Genomic DNA, 21,540 nt, shown 5'->3' with positions numbered 1-21,540 from the left:
GATGTAGCGTACTCAGCAGAAAGTGTTCCAGAATCCTGCAAGGGGAGGAAAGAAGATATTCTTCCCACATTGCAAAGCGTCTGAACTGAAGCTGGACTTCGATGATTGTTTCTTGCTCAGTTTTAGCTTGGTAAGTCAGCGTGTTGGACAGTAAAGCCCAATGGAGGAATCTCATAGTAGGAGAGGTTTGGGAAGAAAGGATTGTTTGCCCACTGGTCACTGAAAGAGTTTAGCTCCTCACGTTTTCTCCATGGTCAGTGAGGCTTTTATGTCTAGTGCGGGCATCATCTTGGCCCCTCATGGGACCCCATGAAGTACCACTGTCAAAAGCACAAACCTGGCCTTTACTTGCTCTGAATTAAAATGCCCTTGAACTGTGCCAAGCTAGAGAAGAAGCTTGTATATTGGGCATGTTATCAATACTGTGTCACTGTGAAATTGGTCTTAAGAACAGCCATGACCTTTGTTTCCTAATCTTTGGAGGAAGGAAAGCCATTTCTGTGCTCTGAAAAATGGGGCCAACAATCCAGACTCAGGACTCGAGTGTCTCTCAAAGCATGGAAGGAAGGTCAGTTTTCTGGCCAGTTTCCTGAACTGGTAGATTATTCCCACCTCTCATATTCTCTACTGAGACCAAGGTTCTGAACACATGACTACTGGTTCATGTGTTAGAGCCACAGAAGGCTTAGTTTTGTAGATCTCCTAGCCCATGAGAGTAATGGCCCAAGAGCCTAGAAAAGACATGCCTTCATCTTGACACTTGAATGAAACTTGAGTCGATTTCAAAGGAGGGTGACAGATGCAGCACTTTCAAGTCCCAAGCGATAGTGTGGGGCATCTTTGGTGTGGAAAAACATGATTGGAATTGTTATGCCTCCTTTGTCCGTTGGCCACTGCCCACTGCTTCAAGAGCAAAGGAGTCAAATGGCTAGGGTCCCTCCTACCACCCATGCATGTGCAGAAGGCACCCTGGGGTGGGTCCCAAGCCTGCCTTTGCTTCTCAGACTGCATGAAGATAGGCTCCCCCTTTGACAAACCTTCCCTTTGTGTTTAGTTACAAAATTGCTTTCGTGGATGGTTGGGGGTCTCTTTACTGGAGTATTTTTTGTGTCTCATTTTTAAAGTCTGTTAACTTGACAGCAAAACTTCCCTGCCACTTTGTGTGGAAGTCTCTGTAGGTAGCCGACATTATCATTCTAAGAACAAAAATGATGGTGGGAGGGAGGCAGGAATTCTCAGTCATGACAGTTAAGTGGAAAGAATCCTGGGTGGATGGAGTAGGAGTCAGGAGGCTGTAGGATCTTAGACCTAGAACTGGAGGGGATCTCAGGTCGTCTGGTCCATCCCCTTCATTTTACAGTTGAGAGATCTGGATCCCTGGGAGGTTAGGAGTCTTGTTCAAGGTCACACATATAGTAAGCATCAGAGACAAGATCTGAACCCAGATTCTTTGACTCCAGAGGCAAGTCCTTCCACATACTAGTATTGTGGTCATGGCATTGCTGACTCAATTTCCTTGTTTGCATAATGGAAATGAGTGCCTACTTGGGTGTTCATAGTGGTCAAGTAAGATAGAATATGTCAGTTGATCAATGGGACATTCATTAAGCATTGTCTAAGATTTCACTCTTGATTCAACATTTTCCTGGTTTAACCAAGACACTTTTATTACCTGTGGTGAACTGAAGAGATCTAGACCACAGTCATGGGTTCAGGTCTCCCAAGCACATTCTTCAGCCCACAGAGAATGGTCAGTCTGGTCAAACAAACGATGAGTTGGGGCTGGTTCAGGGTAGAAAGCCAAGTGAAGAATGGATAGTACAATTCTGGGAATATGAGGAGGCTGAAGAAGGGACACTTGAACTGAATTTGAATTGTTTTAGAAAAAAAGGTCTTGGAGCTGAACATATCACTTCCATTTTCTTGCTTAGGGAGAATATTCTTTCCCATAGCATCATATTTCTCCATAGTTTCTTCAGGTTAATAATACCTCTCTTCCCAAAGGCTTCTACAGTAATGTCAAGTTCTCCAGAGGAATAGTCAAACAAGACAGGCCTGGGGTCCTGACTCCTCAGCATGTCCTGGACTTTTGGGTATAGGAAGATAAAATGAAATAAATGCTTAGAACACATAGACCAAAGTGAGACCACATTTTCAGGTTCAGAGTGGTAGTGAGACTCTAGTCAACCTTGAATTCAGAATTAGACCTGCTTCCAGTTTCTGACTCACTGCTGATCCTCCCTTTGATTGTGGGCACTCACTTAACTACCTTGTGCCTGAGTCGATTTGCTCATAAAGGACAGATGATAATGGTGGCCCACTGCTCATCCCTTGGGAATGCTGTGAGAATTCATGAGAATTTACCACACTATGGAAGCTCTTTGGTAACTTGAAGCTATTAATGTATAATAATGCCACATATTATTATTGCCCATTTTTGGTTAAGTTTCAAGTTAAACTCCAAAGGATTTTTCTCTTTCTCTTCATGAATCATGTCTTTTTCTTCAACTCTGTGAGTTCCTTTTGACCCCAGTCCATGGTAACATGACTCAAGGTGAAAGAGGTGAATGGGATGCACGTTCCTCTGTGGCAGCATCCAGAACAGATATCTTTCTCTCTGCCCCTCCTCCACAACTACTCCCTGAGTCCTCTTAAGTCTCCTCCTTTGGCTCTGGGTACTCTCCTCCTTCTAGACCTCCAAGTTGAGTTGGAAACCCGGGCCCTGCCCTGTAGGAGTCTCTCCTGCCCCAGTAGTAGGGGATTCAGTTCCCCCCTGCCACGAGAAGGCTTTATGTATCCTGTGCATGAATTTGTTCTGGGCACAATTTGTTCTGCCTCCCCCAAGGATCTTCAAGAAAGGGATCTTTGATTTTGGTCTTTACATTTCTGGCACCTGTAACTGAACCTGGCAAATAGTGGGTGCTTAATAAATGCTTGTGGCTTGGCTGGTCCATCTCATTCTTCTTATCTGAATTAGTCCTTTATAAAAACTCTCTCTCTTTTTTAGAGACGCTGCATAGACTCATCTCATTTCCATGTTCCCTGTGGGCAGTTGTCAGCATGTTTCCTTATAGATTTTCCCATGTGGGAGGCGGTAGGAGGGTGGGGATGGTATACCTTCTGAATACTTCTCTTCCCCAATGCATACAAGGTTAATAAAAATGATAAAATCTCAGTGTCTCCTGAACTGGGCATTGATGCTCTGACAACAGCTGTCAATATAGTTAATTGAGAGTGCTGGGCTAGACTTTCCTTCAAAGTTTCTTCTTCACTTTCAGTCGCATCTCTGCCCCATCCTGCCTGGGTGATCCTGGGCAGATTATTGATCCTCTCAGGGCTCCAGGCAAATCTTTAAGACCACAAATTGCAGGAAAGGTGCCAGGTGGTCTGGAAGAGGAGATTTGGAATTCCTTGGAATTCCTTCAGGTCAATGAAATCACAGATGCACGGTTTTATTCACTTAAGACAAAACTCCAACACTTCCTCCCTCTGGAGATAGTTCCTGTGAATGTTTAGCTGGCTGTCATTTGGGGGACACAGTTTCCTTATTTTTCCATGTATTCTTGACCTTTGGTTGGGACTATGGATACGAATCCTGTCTCTGCTGCCCACTGACGGGGGAGCTCACTCAGACTACATGATCTCTCTCAGCCTTTGCTTCTCCATTTGTAAAATGGACAGAACGATATTTATTTCATCTGCTTCATTGGGCTGTGGTGAGGAAAGCGCTTCATACGCTTCCAAATGCCACATAAATGAGTTGTTATTTTTTGGTTCTCTGATGACTGGGTATTCTGTATATTCAAGATCCCAGACTTCAGGGTAGAATTCAGTTTGACTTGTTTTCTATCAGTTCAGTTCCCCTTCACCTTTGTTAGTGCCAGCTAACATTTATTAAATTGATTGTTCAATCACAATCATTTGCAAATAAACCAAAACAGTCCTGACCTCAAGGAGCTTATATTCTACCTGGGGGATTAAGATGTTGGCATATATGTATATACGAAATATGAGGGAGATGGATCAGGCTTGTGAGGCTAAAGGTATAGGGAACTCTCAGAGGAGGGAATTCCCTCATTGACATCTCCTTGAGAAGGTTCCTTGCCTTACTGTAGACCTTCCCTCCCATACCCTTTCCTCCATGTCAATCTTGCACATACTGCAAGTGAGAGAGGCTGCCTTGAGTAATCAGAGAGAAAGCCCATGGTGGTTTCCTCTTGAAATGATGCCAGGACAGTCTTGGGGTTGTTTCCCAATTTGTAAAATCACAGTTGACTTAGCCTCCAGCTTTTCTTGAACAGACTCTGGATTCTTGCGTTAGGCTTTTTAGATGTGTGGGAAGAAAACAACAGCATAACAATGGAAGCCTGTTACTTGGTCATTCCCTTCCCATGAGTTCCTCCCCCCCTAGAAGGTCTAGCCACTGTTCTATTTATTCATGGTCAGAACACCAGGGGAAGAGAGGATGGAAGGTGAGTCCTTCTTTGACCTCAGAGACCCTTATAGCCCATGGACTTAGCAACTTAAGAATGTGTTTGACCAACTTCTGCTGGTCTTTAGAGGGGGGCAGGGGTCTTGAATCTTTCACTTGTGGGTATTCTCCAGACCACCAACAATGGCAGATTTCCTTAAGTCAGTCATTTTGCTGTTTAGAGGAAGTGTAAGAATAGTCAGAGCAAAGGACTATGGGTTAATGGACAGCCACATCCCAATTAGTGCAAAGGATGAATCCCCTGGAGTGGCCACATGGATTAGAATTCACACTATTTGAAGTTATAATTATGTAAAAGATGATCATTTGTTCTAGCCCAATGCAGGATGAATTAGAATAACGTGACCACTTCAGGGGATTCATTCCTCTGACTAATTGGGACCTCACTATTGTGATGGTGGGATTGTGAGGACAGTGGTTCATTCTGCTAGAGAACCACGTCAGTCTGTCCTCCACACAGCTGTCAGCCAGAGATATATTCTTAAAGCACACATCCAATGGTGCTACTCCTCCACACTATAAATGTCCATGGCTCCCATTTGCCATGTACCAAGTATAGGCTGCTCTGTCATTTCAAGCCCTTCCCAGCCCAGCTGTCTTCTCTCCTGCCACATTTACCATGTATTTATACCCTTCATGTACTCTGTAGCTGGTCACCTTGTTGTCCTTCACACACAGCAGTCTATTTCCTGTCTGCATACCTTTGTACGGGTTGTACCCATCTTGCCTCCTCATCTTGGCCTCTAAGAATCCATGCTTAGCATATCCCCTACATGAGGCCTTTCCTCCTCTGTTCAGCGGCTAGGACCTCATCCCATCCTCCCCACCTCCACTCTAAGCCTTGCCTTGTATTTACTTCATATGTGTTTTATACATAACTACTTGTATCTGTGTTGTTTGCCAGGAAGGGCAACAATGGTTGGTTACATTTGTATCTGAGTATTCCTGTTGCCTGGAGCCTGAGCACATGGTTGATGCTTGAGAAATCCTTGATTGATTGATTATAGGAGTACTGAGAGTGAGAACTAAATAAAGGGAGATAAAAGAGAGGTCTCCACTTCACACCTATGTTTTTGAAACAGACCAACTGCTATAAGTCACCATGTTAAGCAAGTTATGTTTCTTTGTCCTAATTGATTCGCTGGATAGAAATCATTATCACAAGAGGGTCATCCATCCACAAAGGTGACATTGTAGCACCATTGGCCAAGATGCGGAACCACTGATTAGAGATGGTCTCTACGCCAGAGGTAGTCAGCTACCCTGGGCATCCTACCCAGTGCTCAGAGGAAGCACTGGATATGAGGGTACACATAGTTATACATACAGACCATGGATTTTCAGGAATTATTTTACAGTGTTCTACCACAAATAAGTTAATATAGGATTAGGGGATTGGTTTATTTTAGACATAGAAAGAATTCAGAGGTTGAAAAATAAAGGTTAAGAATAATGAGCATTTCTTTGGTTGAAGAATTATAAATCTGATTTCCCTAGTGTTCTGTGCTTGGGGTCATGGAATGTGTCATTTCTCAGATATGATCAATCCCACCCTCATGCTTATACTTCTTAGCCCAGTTTATTGTCTGTTAGTGCTGCCAGTATAAGATTATAACCAACCCACTTGGTTAGCCATCAAGCTGAATGCCATAATTGGAGTAGTAGGAACTTTTCATCCACTTTGTTTTTCCTGTGAAGATGGTGGGACTACTCTCATTTGAATAACTAAGGATTTCATAAGAAGACCTGCATCCAGGATGCTTGGCTTCTGTTTATGAATAATATTAAACTCTTGGTATCTAGAGGAACTCTTCATCAAGGCATTTTTAAGAGCCTTTGTATTTTGCACAATCGACACTGCGCAATGAGTATTTCGAGATGCTGCTGAACGCATTTGGTGAGTATATGTCCCTCTGTCTGATGCCTCCCATGTCACTGATACTGTGTGGGCTGTTGAATAGAGTTATTCCTGTGGTCTCATCTATGGGAATTTTTTAATATTTTTACATATTTATGGGAGACACCTAGTTTGAGGAGAGCCCTCAAGGCTCTACTGAGTCAAGTGCTTTTTTGTAATCAACAAACAATAGACAGAGTAGGATCTTGTATTCTTTACACCCACTCAGTTTTATGACTATGAAGATGTAGTCTCTTATTGAAAATTGTCTCTGGAGCCTTCCTGTTCCCTATCATCAATTTTTATGTTTGACGTATGAATAGACCATTATCTGGGAAATTTTATAGAGATGAGAATGTTGGTGTCTGGGCTGAATGGCTGCTGAAGTTTTCTTGTTTGCCTCTTTTGGTCATTGTAATGCCAGCGATTTTTTTTTCTACATCTAGGAAATCTTCCCTACTTTGAGAGATCTTGAAAATTGATTCCCTGAGTGCTTTTTAACATTGTTTTGGCTTTGCCATTAATCTTTTTTGAATGTCTTTGCTCAGGTCCAGTCATTTCTTCCATCTCCTCTTCTCATTTCCATTTTGTCAAACAGCTTGCAGGGTCACTAGAGTTTCACTGCACTCAGTTTCCGTTGTCTGTTTTTAATTCCATTGTTTTGGTTTATTTTCCTATTTCTGCTCATTTTACATCCGTTCTTTTAGCCTTCCCATGCTTTTTGGAATTCTTTATGCTTGGAGTTTGTTAGCGTGTTTCTTATGGTGTTAATAATTCCACTCCATTCATGCCCTTATTTCTTTTACCATTCCTGAAACATTCTAGCAGGAGGATCTTTTGTCATTTTCCTGCCGTGTCAGTTAGGTGTAGATGGGGTTCTTCATCAACATTACCATCCAATCAATGGCTGCGTGACTCCACTCACCATCCCTGAGCCTTTCCAGAATGGAAACACAGTCAGAGCTGGGAGACTGAATGATAACTTTGGGGAGAAAATGATTTAAATTGTTTTAAAATAGATTTAAATTCGACCTGCTCTGGTCACATCTTCTGAATGTGCTGTCTTTGAAGGCAGGGATTGACTTGCTTGGGGCTATTTGAATCTCCAGTGCTTAGCACACTGTCCAGTCATTCATTTATTTATGAGTTCCTCTATTTTCTTAAAATGGAAAAAATCATTTTTGTTGAAAACTTTTGTTTTTGCATTACTTTCCCCCTAGATATTTGCCCCCTCCCCTACCCAGGGAGTCATCCCTTATTACACAAATCAAATAAATAAGGATGAAAAGCAGTTAAGTAAAACTCATCAGCACATCAGCCAGTTCTTACCACATCCATGTCTTTGGGCCTTTGTCTCTGAAGAGAAGGAAGGGATGGACATTTTCTCATCTCTCTCAGCGATAAATTTGACTGTGATAATTCCATCGTCTTTTTTTGTCGTTTCCAATTTCTTGTTGTCATCATGTAATTTACGTTCCTGTTTCTGCCTCCTTCACTCTGTCAGATCTTAGAAGCCTTCCCTTGTTTCTTGGAATGTTTAATTCATTATTCAAAGTAAAATTCCATTGTGCTCATATCCTAAAGTTTTTTCAGCCCTTCCTCAGTCAGTGGGGCCCCAGATTTTTCCAGTTGCAGTGATTTGTAAGGTTGCTGTTATAGATCATTCCATGAAGATGTTGATCCACTGTGTGGCTGTGACAGGGATACCCAGAAAGTACTAAGTGAGACAGAAAGGAACCACATCACCAAGCTCTTCCTTCCCAAGCCAGACCTTTCTGTATCCTTACCTGGAATATATACTCTGGTCACCAAAACTCAGTGAGCTCCCATTGCCTTCTCTTTTTCTGTGACCTTCATCCTCTCTCTCTCTCTCTCTCTCTCTCTCTCTCTCTCTTCTTCCATACTCCCTCCTTTCCTTCTTCCTTGTGTCTGTGTCTGTCTCTGTCTCTTCTACCTCTCCTCTCTCCTTTTCCCTCCCTTTATTTCTGTCTTTATGGCTATTTAAAAAAAGGCTTTAATAGCTTAAAACTGCACAAAGACTTTTGTGACATTCTGTGTGTGTGTGTGTGTGTGTGTTTGTGTGTGTACATGCACACATATATACATATATACAAAAATAGATCTATTTGTGGTATATACTTGTAACAGCAAGCACCCTGGCACCTGGTAGTGTGCTTTCTTGAATCTGCTTTTCTAAAAGGAAAGCAGTCTTTGAGGGGTCAACAATCTACTCTAATTACATATACCAACAGAGAAAATACAAGCAGAGAAATAAAGACCAACAGACAGGGTTTCTCACTCTCTGACCATAAGCAATGCTTATACCACAGATCAATGGACAGATCCAACTGTCTGACCATCACATACATACATAGTTACAGAGAGAAAAGCACCAACATCTGGGTTTTCAAAAATTGGGGGGGGGGGTGTTCTTAATGGCTACCCAGATTCTCATCTGGCACAGGAACCTTCTTTCAAAGAGTGAGCCCCCAAGCAAAACCTCACCTCAGTGTATATATACCTTTTTCAGAGCCAGGACCCATCACAATCCTCTTGCTTTAGTGTCTGACAAAAGGTGTGAAAGCAAGCAAAACTCCCCATAAGCAAACTCTCCCTTTAAGCAAGTTCCTACCCCAATGGGCTCCACTTGAGTCATATATGGGGAAGATCTTTAACTCCCATTAACATCACATCTATCTAGTTATTTTCAAGATTCCCCATTAGGGTGTGAACTTGTTGAAGGCAGGGCCCGTTTTTACCTTTTTTTGTGTCTCTAGCTCTCGGCATAGTCCTTGGTACTGTGTCAATATATGTTTGTTAATGAATTGTCCCTGTGAGGGGCAGCTAAAATCCAGGGTCTAGTCGAGGCATAATTCTGTTGAAGCTATCGAGTCTTAAGAATTTTGGATGATCAAGGATCTGGAGACAGTCATCGTGCATCTGTTCCTTCCTAGTTTCTAGCTCTGGGATTATTACATTGTCATTGTTAGAAAGGGCAAGTCAGTGGGCTCACTTAGGAGCCTGCTCATCCTCTCTGGCCACTCCAGGGTGACCCAAACTAAACTAGGAAAGCTCCTTTTCCTCCCATTTGAATGGAAGCTTCTTGAGGTAAGGGCTTTTCCCTTTGTACCCCCAGGGCTTGACCACAATAACTGCTCAATAAACATCTTTAATTTGTTCACTAATGTAGTGTAATATCTCCTTAGCTTTTCCTGCTGCCCTAGCACACCTCTAACTCATGCTCATATATCACTGTATAGTGCCAAGAGCCATGACTTTGGTGATAGAGGGCCCAGGTTCAGATGATGCCCCTGACACTTGAACAGGTCACCTCTGGGGGCCGCAGTTTCATTATCTGCCAAATGAAGGCTGTAGACCTCCTGAGGGGCCTCTGAGGCTCCTTCCACATCTAGGTCCAGGATGCCATAATTGTGGAGCTCAAAGACATGTGGCATGCCCCCTTCCTTCTGTGCTCCCCTTTTGTGTTCCTGGTCCCATGTGGAAGGAAGCTGATCACTTGGTTCCATGAGATTAGGTTTGGCCCATCATTTTAATTGGTCCAGAAGTTCTTGGATCTTGACTATGTCACCAGATGGAATCAGAGGATGCTAGAGTGAACTCTGGCAGCTTTGTGTCATTTGTAAAATTGATAAACATACTATCCATACCTTTAAAGACTGAATTGAACAGGTTCAAGGTAAGAGTCGAATGCCATTACACTATAGAATTCACTTCCAGTTTGGGACCAATCCTTCCCTGATTTTGGCTCTTTTTTCAGTCAGTTCTTCTTCACTATTCTGACACCTTGCCCACCTCAGTCAATCAACATTTATTAAACACCTACTATGTGTCAGTCACTGTGCTAAATACTGGGATACGAAAAGAAGCAAAAGACAGTCCCTGTCCTCAAGGAGCTCATGATCTCATGTGGGGGAAACCATACTAGCAAATATATACAAGAGAAATAGGAAATGACAAACAGAGGGAAGGCCTTGGAATTAAGAGAGGTTGGGGAAGGCTTCCTGTAGAAGGTGGGATTTTAGTCAAGATTTAAAAGAAGCCAGGGAGGTCAGCACTCAGATTGGGGAGGTCGGGGTGGGAGAGCATTCCAGGCATAGGGGACAGCCAGAGAAAATGCCCTGATCAGAGGGAGGTGGAGTATCTTGTTTGTGGAATGGACTGGGGGCTGGTATCACTGGACTGAAGAGTATTTGTTAGTGAGGAAGGTGTGAGGAAACAGAAAAGTGAGGGAGGGGGCTAGGTTGTGAAGGGCTTTGAATGCTAATCAGAGGCTTATATATTTGATCCTGGAGGTGACAGGGAGAAACAGGAGTTTATTGAGCAGGGGAGTGATGTGGTCAGATCTTCCTTTCTGAAAATCAGTTTGGTAGCTCAGTGGAGGCTGAATTAGAGTGGGGAGAGACTTGAGGTCGGCAGACCCACCAGCCTCTGTTCTCAGAGGAGAGAAGGGGGCATATTCAAGAGATGCTGCCAAAGTGAAATTGACAAACCTTGGTACCATATTGGAAATGGTGGGGATGAATCCAGGATGACTCCTAGGTTGTGAGCCTGAGGGATAGGAGGATGGAGGTACTTTACAGTAATAAGGAAAGAGGGGAGGGTTTTGGGGAAAAGATTATGAGTTCTGTTTTGAGCATATTAAGTTTAAGATGTCCAGTGGACATCCAGACAGAGATGTTTGAAACGCAGTTGGAAATGTAAGATTGGAGATCAGAAGAGAGATTGGGACAGGAAAGGTAGACTTGAGAATCATTAGCGTAGAGATGATAGTTAAGTCTGTGGGAGTTGATGAGATCACCAAGCTGAGGAGTATAAGAGAAGAGAAAGGAACCCAGGACAGACCCCTGAGAGACACCTGGGATTAGAAGTTGTGATAAAGAGGAGACCGAGAAGGAACATATGTGGGTAGGTGCCCACCTCCATGGGTAGGAGAAAAGCCTACATCTCTCTGATCTCTTATCCATGAGTACAAAGGAGAGACTTTGACAGGGGCCTTGGGAAATTCAGCTCTGTGTACAACATCTCTCTTGTTTTCCAGTTTAGTCAAAAAGACATTGAGGTTGTCTTCATCATCTTACTGAACCCATGCTGGCTTGGAGGGATCATTGCTTTCTTCTCTGAGTTTTTTTCACAAAATCTTTTCCATAGTGCGTTACTGAATTTTGCCAAAAGTTAAAGTCAGACTCCCTGGATTGTAGTTGGAAGAATCCTTCTCATCATTCTCCTTTTTAAAAAGGGGGGCATTCAATTATTTTAGGCCTGAGGCACCCCCTCCCCCTTCCCCCCCTTATCTCTTCCATGATTCCTTCAAGATCCTAGTCTGGAGCTCAGTAATCACCTTGGCCAGTTCTTTCATAGTACTGGGTTGCTATATCTCTGGGCTTAGACACTTGAGCATTGATTGCCTCATTTGCCTGATGTTTCAATTCTCTGTTATCTCTTTCTTCTCTTTTATTCCTAGCCTGCAGGAACTTTTTGTCAGAGAAAATCAAAGCAAATGAACACCTAGGTTCCTGTTCTTCAGGTCCTGGGCAGCTGTAGGCCCAGGCCTCCTTTGACCTTTCCCCTGCCCCAGGCACAGATCAAAGGGCATTCAATCTGGATTCCTGACATTCTTTTTAGTGGATTTTCACATTCTTTTAGAGAATTCCTTTTTAGTTACCTGTCTTGCTTCTCAGGATTGAAGCAGCAGTTGGCCATTTTCCTGAGCAGCTCTGGCACCTTAGATTCCTCCTTGGAATCATTTGTTTACTTCAGTGAATTTTTTTTCCATTTTGTCATTTGTATTTTTAAAGGAATTGTTCAATTTTTCTTCTACCTCTCTAATTTGACTTTTAAAATCCTTTGTGAGCTCTTCTAAGAAGGTGTTTTGGGCTTGAGACCAGTTCACATTCCATTCTGAGGTTTCAGATATGGGTCTAGTGACAATGCTGTCCTCTTCTGAATTTGTGTTTTGATCTTCCCTGCCCCCATAATAAGAATCTATAATCTTAATTTTTCTATATTGCTTCTTGCTCATGGTTTTGTATTTTTCCTGGATTTTAAAGTTGATTTTTGTTTCTGAGGCACAGGGGGATCTATCCCATATTTCTTGTGCTGGGGGCTACAGGCAGTGCAAGTGATGATTTCCTGTGCTGGTGTTTGCTGGTTCCCCTCTCTGACTTGGGGGTCCTGGTATTGGCGCTTGCCAGCTCCACCACCCTGGGGCTCAGGATCTCCTGTTGGTCTGCTGAGGCAGAGCTGGCTGCTGGGATGCCTACCACCCTGTACTGGTCCCTTTCAGTCACAGCATGATGGATCTTTCCCATTAATCCCCTTAGACTCATGGGCCAAAAGTCTGCCATGCCCTGTCTGCTGGCTCCGCTCTTCTAGGATTTTTCCTGGGGTGGTATTTTCTGGGTTTTTCAAGGTCAGTAAGGGAGAGTAAGAGCAACTTACTGCTTACTCCACCATCTTGGCTGCCAGAAGTCCTCTTTTGGAATCATTTGTGTTGGTGTACTCTCATCTCTTTCTGGGAGCCCTGAATCCTTGTAGACCTGAATTCTGCCACAGAATGTTGTTGTGCCTCTGGACCCTGCCTTTAGGGTGCATGTTTGAGTGAGGAAAAATCATCACTTGTTTTTCTCATTCTTTTTTATTAATTTAGAATTGGAGGGGGAGCAGGGAAAAGACAGAGAGAAACAAAGACAGACAGAGACAGAGAGACACACACACATACTGAGCATTTCCATATAAAAAGAGAATAGGAAAAGAGTGTTATATATGAAACCATGAATTTATTACCTACAGCTCAACTTTTAAAAAATACATAAGAAATTCAACATATCACTTTCAAAGCTGTCCTGCCTGTCTGTGCTTCCCTCTGATCATCCTGCTATTCCCTTCTGGGCATTTTGAAAAATGGTTCAATAAACCTTTATATCTTCTTCTCTCTCTGTCTCTCTTTCTCTGTCTCTGTCTCTGTCTCTCTCTCGATGTGCCTCCCCCCGCCCCAGTATGGCATTTAACTCCCCACTTCCCCGATCCTCTCCATTTCCTATCCATCCACATTCCCTGGATAAAAAGGGAAAAGCACAGTCTTTCACACAGATGTACATGTTGTTGTTCAGTCATGTCTGACTTTCTGTGATCCCATTTAGGATTTTCTTGGCAGAGATACTGGAATGGTTTTCCATCTCCTCCAGCTTAATTTACAGATGAAATAACTGAGGCAAACACAGAGATGTGACTTTCCCAGAGTCACACAGAGAGGAAGTATCTGAGGCCAGATTTGAACTCAGAAAGAGGAGTCTGTGACTCCAGGCCCAAGGCTCTGTGCACTATGGCGCCACCTATCGGCCCCAGATGTGTGAATAGCCAAAAAAAAAAAAATGAGTCCACATGGTGCCAAGTCCATTAATTCATACAAGTCTCCTTAGGTGTGTTGTTTCATTGCCTCTTTTGTCACTTCTTACAGCAGAAAACAAAATACTGGTGTATTCATAGACTCCAACTGATGGGCTCCCCCTTCTGTTGGCAGTGCTTTACTACAAAAAAGAAGAGCGCTGTAATAATGGTGGCAACTATAATAAATAATAACTGCTGCTACTGTCACGGCCACCACTACTACTACTGCTGCTGTTACTGCTACTACTACTACTACTACTATTACTACTGCCACCTCTATTACTACTGAGACTGCTAGTACTGCCACTACTCCTGTCATTACTATCACTACTACTGCTGTCATTATTACCACTACAAGAGCTGCTGCTGCCACTACTGCTACACTACCTGGCATTTGTGTAGCACCTGCTGTATGCCAGGAACTATGCTAAATGCTTTACAGTTATTATCTCATTTTACCTTTTCAACATTCCTGGGAGGAAGGTACTATTATTAACCTCATTTTATAGATGAGAAAACTGAGTCATACAGAGGTTAGGTGACCCTGGACAAGGTCGCATAGCTAGTGAGTGCGTGAGGTAGGATTTGAACTCAGGTCTTTCTGACTCCAGGTCCAGTGCTCTGCCCTCTGTACCACCATCTGCCTCATGGAAGGTGATACATACGCATCCTTCCTCCTTTCTTTGATCTGTTTCAGGATTAGCCCTGGCAGGGACATCACTTGGTTAAAGAGCGTGTACAGTTTAGTAATGTTTTTGAGCCCCTATTTTCAGGAAGACTGGACAAATTCATAGCTGCAGCAACAGTGCATTCACGTGCTTAGTTTTCATCAGCCTTTCCAACATTTGTCATTGTGTTTTTTGTCAGCTTTGTCCTTCTGATGAATATGAGGTGGAAACCCAGAGCTGCTCCAATTCATACTTCTCTAATGACTAGTGATTTGTAACATTTTTTCATGTGGAGGTTGATCTGCTGCATTTCTTTCTTTGAGAACTGCCCATTCCTATTCTTTAATCTTATTGAAAAGTGGTTTAGTGTCTCATAAATTGGAATCAGTTCCTTCTGTATCTTGTAAGTGAGACCTTTATCAGAGAAACTTATTGCAAACATTTTCCCTGTTTAACAGCTATTCTTCTGGTTTTGGCTGTATTGGTTTTGTTTGTGCAAAACCTTTAGAATTTTATATAATCAAAATTGTCTGTTTTATTTTCTGTGATCCCCTCAGTTTTTCTTCCCCATCTGTAGATCTGAAAGGTAATTTCTCCCTTTTTCCTCTCATTTTTTTTGTGCTGGGACTGGCTCGAGGTCATCCTCACTAACCTGAGATGTCCATTTCCAGATCACTCTGCATTTGCACTGCTCAGCTCTTGTCTACATCCACTCAGTGACACTTTGTCTCTCGCATTAGAACATGATCTCTGGGAGGGGTCTGTTTCTGCCTTCCTCAGTATTCCCTGCACTTAAATTATGTGGTCAGGAAGCAGTAGGGAACCAGGAAGGCAGTCCATCAACATTTATTAAATGCCTACTGCACACCAATCACTGCTCTAAGTACTGGGGATACAAAAAGAGGAAAAAGATAGCTCACAGTAAAGGGCAGGAGACCACAAGCAAAGAGGCACACCCTGAGTAAGCTGTCTGCAGGATAAATGGAAATAATGAAGGAGGGAAGGGCCTAGAATTAAGAAGGGTGGGAAGGCTTCCTGTACAAAGGGGGATTTTACTTGGGACTTAAGGAAAACCAGGGAGGCCAGTAGGTAGAGTGGAGGCAGGGCAACATTCCAGGCATGGGGTACAGAGAGAGGACACCAGTTACTGGATCCAAGGATGTGTGTGGAGAGTGATGTGGGAGGATGCAGGGTGGGTCAGGAAGGGCTTGGATTTTGTGTCCTGGAGGGGATTGGGAGTGCAGGGAGCAGGGAAGCAAGTGACATGAGCTTTAGGAAAGTCCTGTTAGTGGTTGGATGGAGACTGGGTTGGAACAGGGAGAGACTGGAGGCAGGCAGTGCTCCCACAGCTCCTGCAGTGGTCCAGGCTCCAGGAGATGAGGGACTGCACAGGATGGGGGCAGGGTCAGAGGACAAGAGGGAGTGTATTCAAGAGATGCTGGACAGGTGAAATCGACAGACCTTGGTGCCATATTGGATATGGGGGAGTGAGAAAGAGGGAGGAATCAAGGATGACACCTGGGTTGTGAGCCTGAGGGACCAGTGCCCCATAGAGTCTGATGTCAGAAAAAGAGAAGAAATGTTTGGGCCTGTTGGCACAAATCGACATTTTTGTTGTTCTTGGCAAGTCATTGTCAGTTGTATCCAACTCTTGATGACCCCATTGGGCTTTTCTTGTCAAACTACTGGAGTAGTTTGCCATGTCCTCCAGTCCATTTTACAGATGAGGAAACTGAGGCACACAGGGTTATGTGACTTGCCCAGGAGTCTTCCTGACTTTAAACCTGGCGTTCTCTCCATTGGGTCATCTAGCTGCCCCATAGGTTGGCATAAGGACCTGCTAGATGAAGACATGCCCTCTGCCCTGTACCTTTCCATAGGCAGCTGTGTGGTGCATTGGATAGAGCATTGGAGCTGGAATCAGAAAGACCTGAGTTCAAACCTAGCCTCAGTTACTTACTAGCTGTGTGGTCCTCTGGGCTATCACTTCACTGCTATTTGCCTCGGTTTCCTCAACTGTAAAATGGGGATAATGACAGCACCTGTCTTGCAGGGTTGTAGTGAGGAATGAATGAGATTATATTTATAAAATGCTGTTAGCCCAGTGCCTGGCACACATTAGATACGAAATAAAAGCTTGTCCCTTCCCTTCTCCCTCCTTGTGGGGATGAAATATTTATCAAGTGCTTTGCAAACCTTAAAATGTCACGTAAATGCTACTTAGTTATGATTTTGTGATTCAGCAAATAGGATTTTAGGAAAGTATGTGACTGTTCTTTCCCAAAGGTAGCATGAAAAAAAAAAGATTTACAGATATTCTCAATTGCTTCATATTAAGCACAAAACAAAACCAAAAGTGGTGAGTTTATTTGTCCAGCCTTTGGAGAGCATCTGAATATGTCACAGACCCTGCCCATTTGTCTTATACAGTCTAGAGGCTCATAGGCCTGTATCTGGAAGGGATCTGGGAGGTCATGTGGTCTAAATCCCTCATATTACAGATGAGGAAACTGAGGCCACAGAACAGTAAGTGATTTGTTTGGCTTCACACAAGTATTAAGGAGCAGAGCTTGGGGCTGAACCCAGTTCCTCAGGACCCAGAACCAGTGTGTTGTCCCTTGTACCATGCTGCTATTAAGCATTTATCCCATTTTGTTGATCTATTAAGTATAAGAAAGCCTAATTTTGTTTTGTTTTACATGGGTTGGATTTCACTTTGATAAAATGTATGATAATAACATCTATTGGTTGAATCCAGTGGTAGAAGGAGCTTTGACTGGCCAGAGCAAGAGAAATCATTGCCCCCACAGTTCTCTTCCCCTCCTCTGTCTACACTTGATGAATTCTGTCCTGTTCCTGGTGCTGTATTTAAAACAAAAAACAGGGTCATACTCAAGCATGTATCACAGAAGGCCGTGGGGATGGGGCAGCTACTCAGAGCCAGGGTGTTAAAGGCATGGTTGCAAACTGATGGGGTCTGAGAGTTGGCATGGGCCTCAGTGAGTCCATCCTCTACCTCAAAGGAATTACCTACTATGACTCAGCTGAGAAGTGGTGCCCCAGTCCTCCCTCCCAAGGCAGCCCATTCTACCTGGGGAGGGCTCCAACTATTAGAAAGTTTTTCCCAGTTTCTAAAATGCCTCTTTCTAGCTCCCACGGCTTGCTCGTTCTGCCCTCTGAGACCCAGAAGAACAAAGCTAAAGCCACTTCAGCAAGACGGGTTGAGGACAGTTGGGTTATTTTGTCTGGAGAGGAGAAGACTTCAGAAGGCCCATAGCTGACCTGAGTAATGGAAGGGTTGTCTTGTGGCTGATGGATTAGGCTTCTTCTAAGTCACCTTTTGTGTGGGTCCTAGACCCTTGTGATAGCATCTGGTCAAGCCTGTGAATCTCTTCTCAGAATTAGGTCTTTTTTCTTTTTCCTTTTTAAACATAACTGAAGGAAACACTAAATTTTGGCTAGAGTTCAGTGAAAATAAAGATGTAATTTTCCCCCCATCTAAGTTCACAGCCCCCCCCCCCCCCCCCATGGGCTTCTATGAACCTCAGGCGTGTTGTTATAAACTGGTGTCATTCCAGAGGATAAAAATAATAGCTAATATTTCTACAGCACTTTAAGTTTTCCAAAATGCTCATGTTGTTTGATCCTCCCAGCAACCTTGGCAGGTAGGTGCCATTATTATCCCTGTTTTATAGATGAGGAAACTGAGGTGGAGAGATGTTTAGTGACATCCCCCCAGCTAGTTAGTTTCTGAGGTGAGATTTGAACTCAGGTCTTCCAAACTCCCAAGTACAGTCCTCTGTCTCTACATGGGGTAGAATCAGGATCAAATATTTAGAGGCAGAATCTGGTTCAGTGTAAACAGCTAACTGGTGCTTTTAAAAATCTGCATTAGTTGTCATTAGATAATAAATTCTCTGTCAATAAAAATATTTCAGCAGTTGTTGATGAGCATCTGTCAGGGACAGTTGAAATGAATTAGGAGTTTGCTGGCTCTGTAATTTCTATGATACCATCTATCCTGAGAGCCTTGGATTTACCTATTTTGCCCCTTCTCCACCTCTTTTTTACATAGGAGGAAACTGAGGTCCTGAGAGACCTGGTGATTTAATCAAGGTGATAAAGAACTGGATCAGAAACTGTTTTTAACTCTCCAGTTCAATGCTCTTTCCAAGTTAAATAAAGTGGCATCCCTAAGACACTCCATTTCCTGTGTTCTCCCAGGTTTCCCCATCTCTATGGATACACATAATATATATTTACTGATTTGATGGGAAGAAAATAATTGAGAACTTGACAGCATAGAGTCCTCCCATTCCTGCTATTGTTGGAAAGCAAGACACTTTCCCCAGTTCTTTGAAGAAGTTGTTTGTGGGAATTGAAAGTAGAGTTCAAAAGATTGAGTTTTTATATTCAACGTATTGATATCTTTCTTTCTGTCCCCCCATCCTAGACAAGATTTCACAACAGATTTGTGTTGTCATGAACACAAAAGAAGATGCTGGATGCATAGGTTTTCTTCAAGGACTTCTGAAAAAGGAACTGGAAGTAAGTCCTTGGCCATGGAGTTGATAAAACATGATTTTATTTTCCTCTGCAGCTCTTTCTCCCTCTTCCTGCTTAAATTACCTTCAAATCACTCTGTATCTCTTCTCTATTTACTTATATAGGCATATTTTGTTTGTTTGATAGAATATAAGCTCCCTGAGGGCAGGGACTATTTAATTTTATCTTTTTATCATGTGTCCATGGTACCTGATTCATAATATATATTTAAGAAATACTTATTTAATTGATTAATTACCATTAAATACCATCACTAAAAAAGGGTAATTTTTCTTTGGTTATTTAGGTTTCTTAGGGTTTTTATTCTCTGACTGGATAAGAGAAAAAAAAAATCTATCCTTTATTTTTCATGAAAAGATAAGCATCTCAGCTGAGTTTCAGTTTCAGCCCAAGGTTGGTGCGAGGTAGAATTGGAAAGAGGTGATGAAATTGAGGTATTTGGGAATGGAGTTGATCACAGAAGGAGATATGGAATGGGGCCAGAGAATGCTGATGAGGGGTATAGGGAGTGGAGTCCTAGGAGGAGAGGCAGAAGGCTGATGGGCATGGTCCCACAATGACCCCTGAGAACATGTTCTGGGAGGTTTGGCCTGGTCCCTAGTGTGAAGAAGGTGGCACACCCTTTGTGGCTTTGATTCTTTTCGAGAGAGGAGTCACTGCCATCTCTAGGCAGCATGGCTAACAAGTTCTTTTCCTGGGTGTGCTTAGCCATACATGGGCTTTGGTCTGTGAGTTTAACACAATGGATCAAGTACAGCATTTTGTTTTGACTAGAATCTTTAAGAGGAAGGCTGTCCCCTGACCCTTAGGACCTTCCTGTAAAGTCTGAATGACCACTTTGGGGGGAGTCTTGTAGAGAATTCATATTTACTTGGACGAGATGACCTCAGCATCACTTACAACTCTGAGACAGTTAGAAAAAAATATTAAGATATTTTTTTCTTTGTGAGATAAATGAAGGAGGCATTCCTGAGGACTTGGGTTTAGTCCTGACTCTACCACCTACAATGTGTGTGAACCTGGACAAGTTTCTCCCCACTCTGGGCCTTAGTTCGCCCCAGACAAGGTCCGAGGTCCTCGCCGCCTCTAGGTCTATGACGTGATCGTGTTGACTGATGTTTTTCTGTAGATAGTTTAGGACTCCTTGTGTTCATACCCTTTCAGGCTGAAATCACGCTCCTTTTGGAAGTATCCATGTCCCTCATCATCCAGTATGGAAGCCCACCTTTCCTTTCTATGTAAGGTAGTGAAACATACATCTTAGCGTTTGGCTGATGTCAGAATTCTATACCCAGAATGCTAGTGTTAATCAGAAAAGTCTGAGTGCTCTTGGGAGCCCTGGTCAAAGCAGTGGGTGGCCCAAGACAGCAGCCCAGGATAGAACTGCCACCCAACAATGAGCCTAATATACAGAATTAAAAGCAGCAAGGAATCTGTAAACAGCATGAAGACAATGAATGACTGGCTTGTCAGATTTTGAGGTGCTAGTGGACCTCAGTTAAACTTATTGGATTAAGAAGAAACATTTAATGTCTTAAATCCAGAAAAAAATGCCTCCTGTTTATATGAGAAGCCACAGTCTGGAGGACAGGACCAGCCAGGAAGACCTATCTTTGGGTCCTGCCTCTGTCTCATAGTGGCTATGTGAGTGACTTCATCTTCCAGTGCTCCTGGCTAGTCTGTGAAACTCTAAGGTATGGAGAAGGGGACAGCTCCAAGCTCCAACCTTCCCCCCACCCCACTCCCACTTCCCCCTGTGTGTTTGATGTGTGTACACTATTAGGCCATGTCCAGGGTCCCATTTCAGTCTTCCTACCATTGACACCTAAGGCAGTGCCTGGTATACAGTGAGTGCTTCATAAATGCTGGCTGGTTATAATGAATGGACAGGTATGATGAAAGCTGGCCTGTGATAATTGTGATAACTGCACCTCAGATCTTTGAATCCTCAAGGAGGGGCTAGAGGCACCCCAGAGGGGATGTGATTATTGGCTCTGGATTTCCTAGGCAATGAGTTATGTGGCAGAAGTGTTTGGAGAACTGCCTCCTTACCCCACTTACCTTTTGTTAAGGAGAGTGTAGAAAACATGAAGAAGTTGCTGAAGGAGAGGAGTGTGATTTGGCAGATGGAGAATGCACCAGTCCAAGCATGGAGGACAGCCCAGAGGAGTGCTGATGGCTCAGGGGATGGGGACGTCGCCTTTCATTTTCTGCTATTGTTTGTTTTCTTTTCTTGTTTATACATTTTTTTTCAGTTATCAGTAAAGATTTTTTCTTTCCCTCATGTTCTCCTCCTCCCCAATTGAGGAAAGAAAAGAAAACCCGGGGGGGGGGGGGGAGAGCCAAGATGGTGGAGTAGACAGACGCACATACGCTAGCTCTGATCCCACAGCCCATAAAATATCTGTAAAAAAGATTCTGGAGCAACAAATTCTGGAGCAGCAGAAGCCACAGAACAACGGAGCGGAGGAGATTTCTGTTCCAGAGAACCTGAAAACCTCTCACAAAAG

At 43.3% G+C, this 21,540-nt stretch overlaps 1 protein-coding gene across 3 annotated transcripts in view; it reads left to right on the top strand.

Moving 5' to 3' along the window:
* The window catches only part of CRPPA (CDP-L-ribitol pyrophosphorylase A), a 278,128-nt gene that overhangs the window by 73,959 nt on the left and 182,629 nt on the right, over nucleotides 1–21,540 (top strand). For all 3 annotated transcript variants that reach the window (XM_072650821.1, XM_072650823.1, XM_072650822.1), the window contains exon 6: nucleotides 18,918–19,012. In XM_072650821.1, the coding sequence (XP_072506922.1) occupies nucleotides 18,918–19,012 (95 nt within the window). The remainder of the gene's footprint in view (nucleotides 1–18,917; nucleotides 19,013–21,540) is intronic.

The sequence above is a fragment of the Notamacropus eugenii genome, chromosome 3 (genome assembly GCF_028372415.1).
Source record: "Notamacropus eugenii isolate mMacEug1 chromosome 3, mMacEug1.pri_v2, whole genome shotgun sequence".
Lineage (NCBI taxonomy): Eukaryota > Metazoa > Chordata > Mammalia > Diprotodontia > Macropodidae > Notamacropus > Notamacropus eugenii.
The sequence above is the reverse complement of the archived record's forward strand: the minus strand, read 5'-3'. Positions and strand labels throughout refer to the sequence as shown.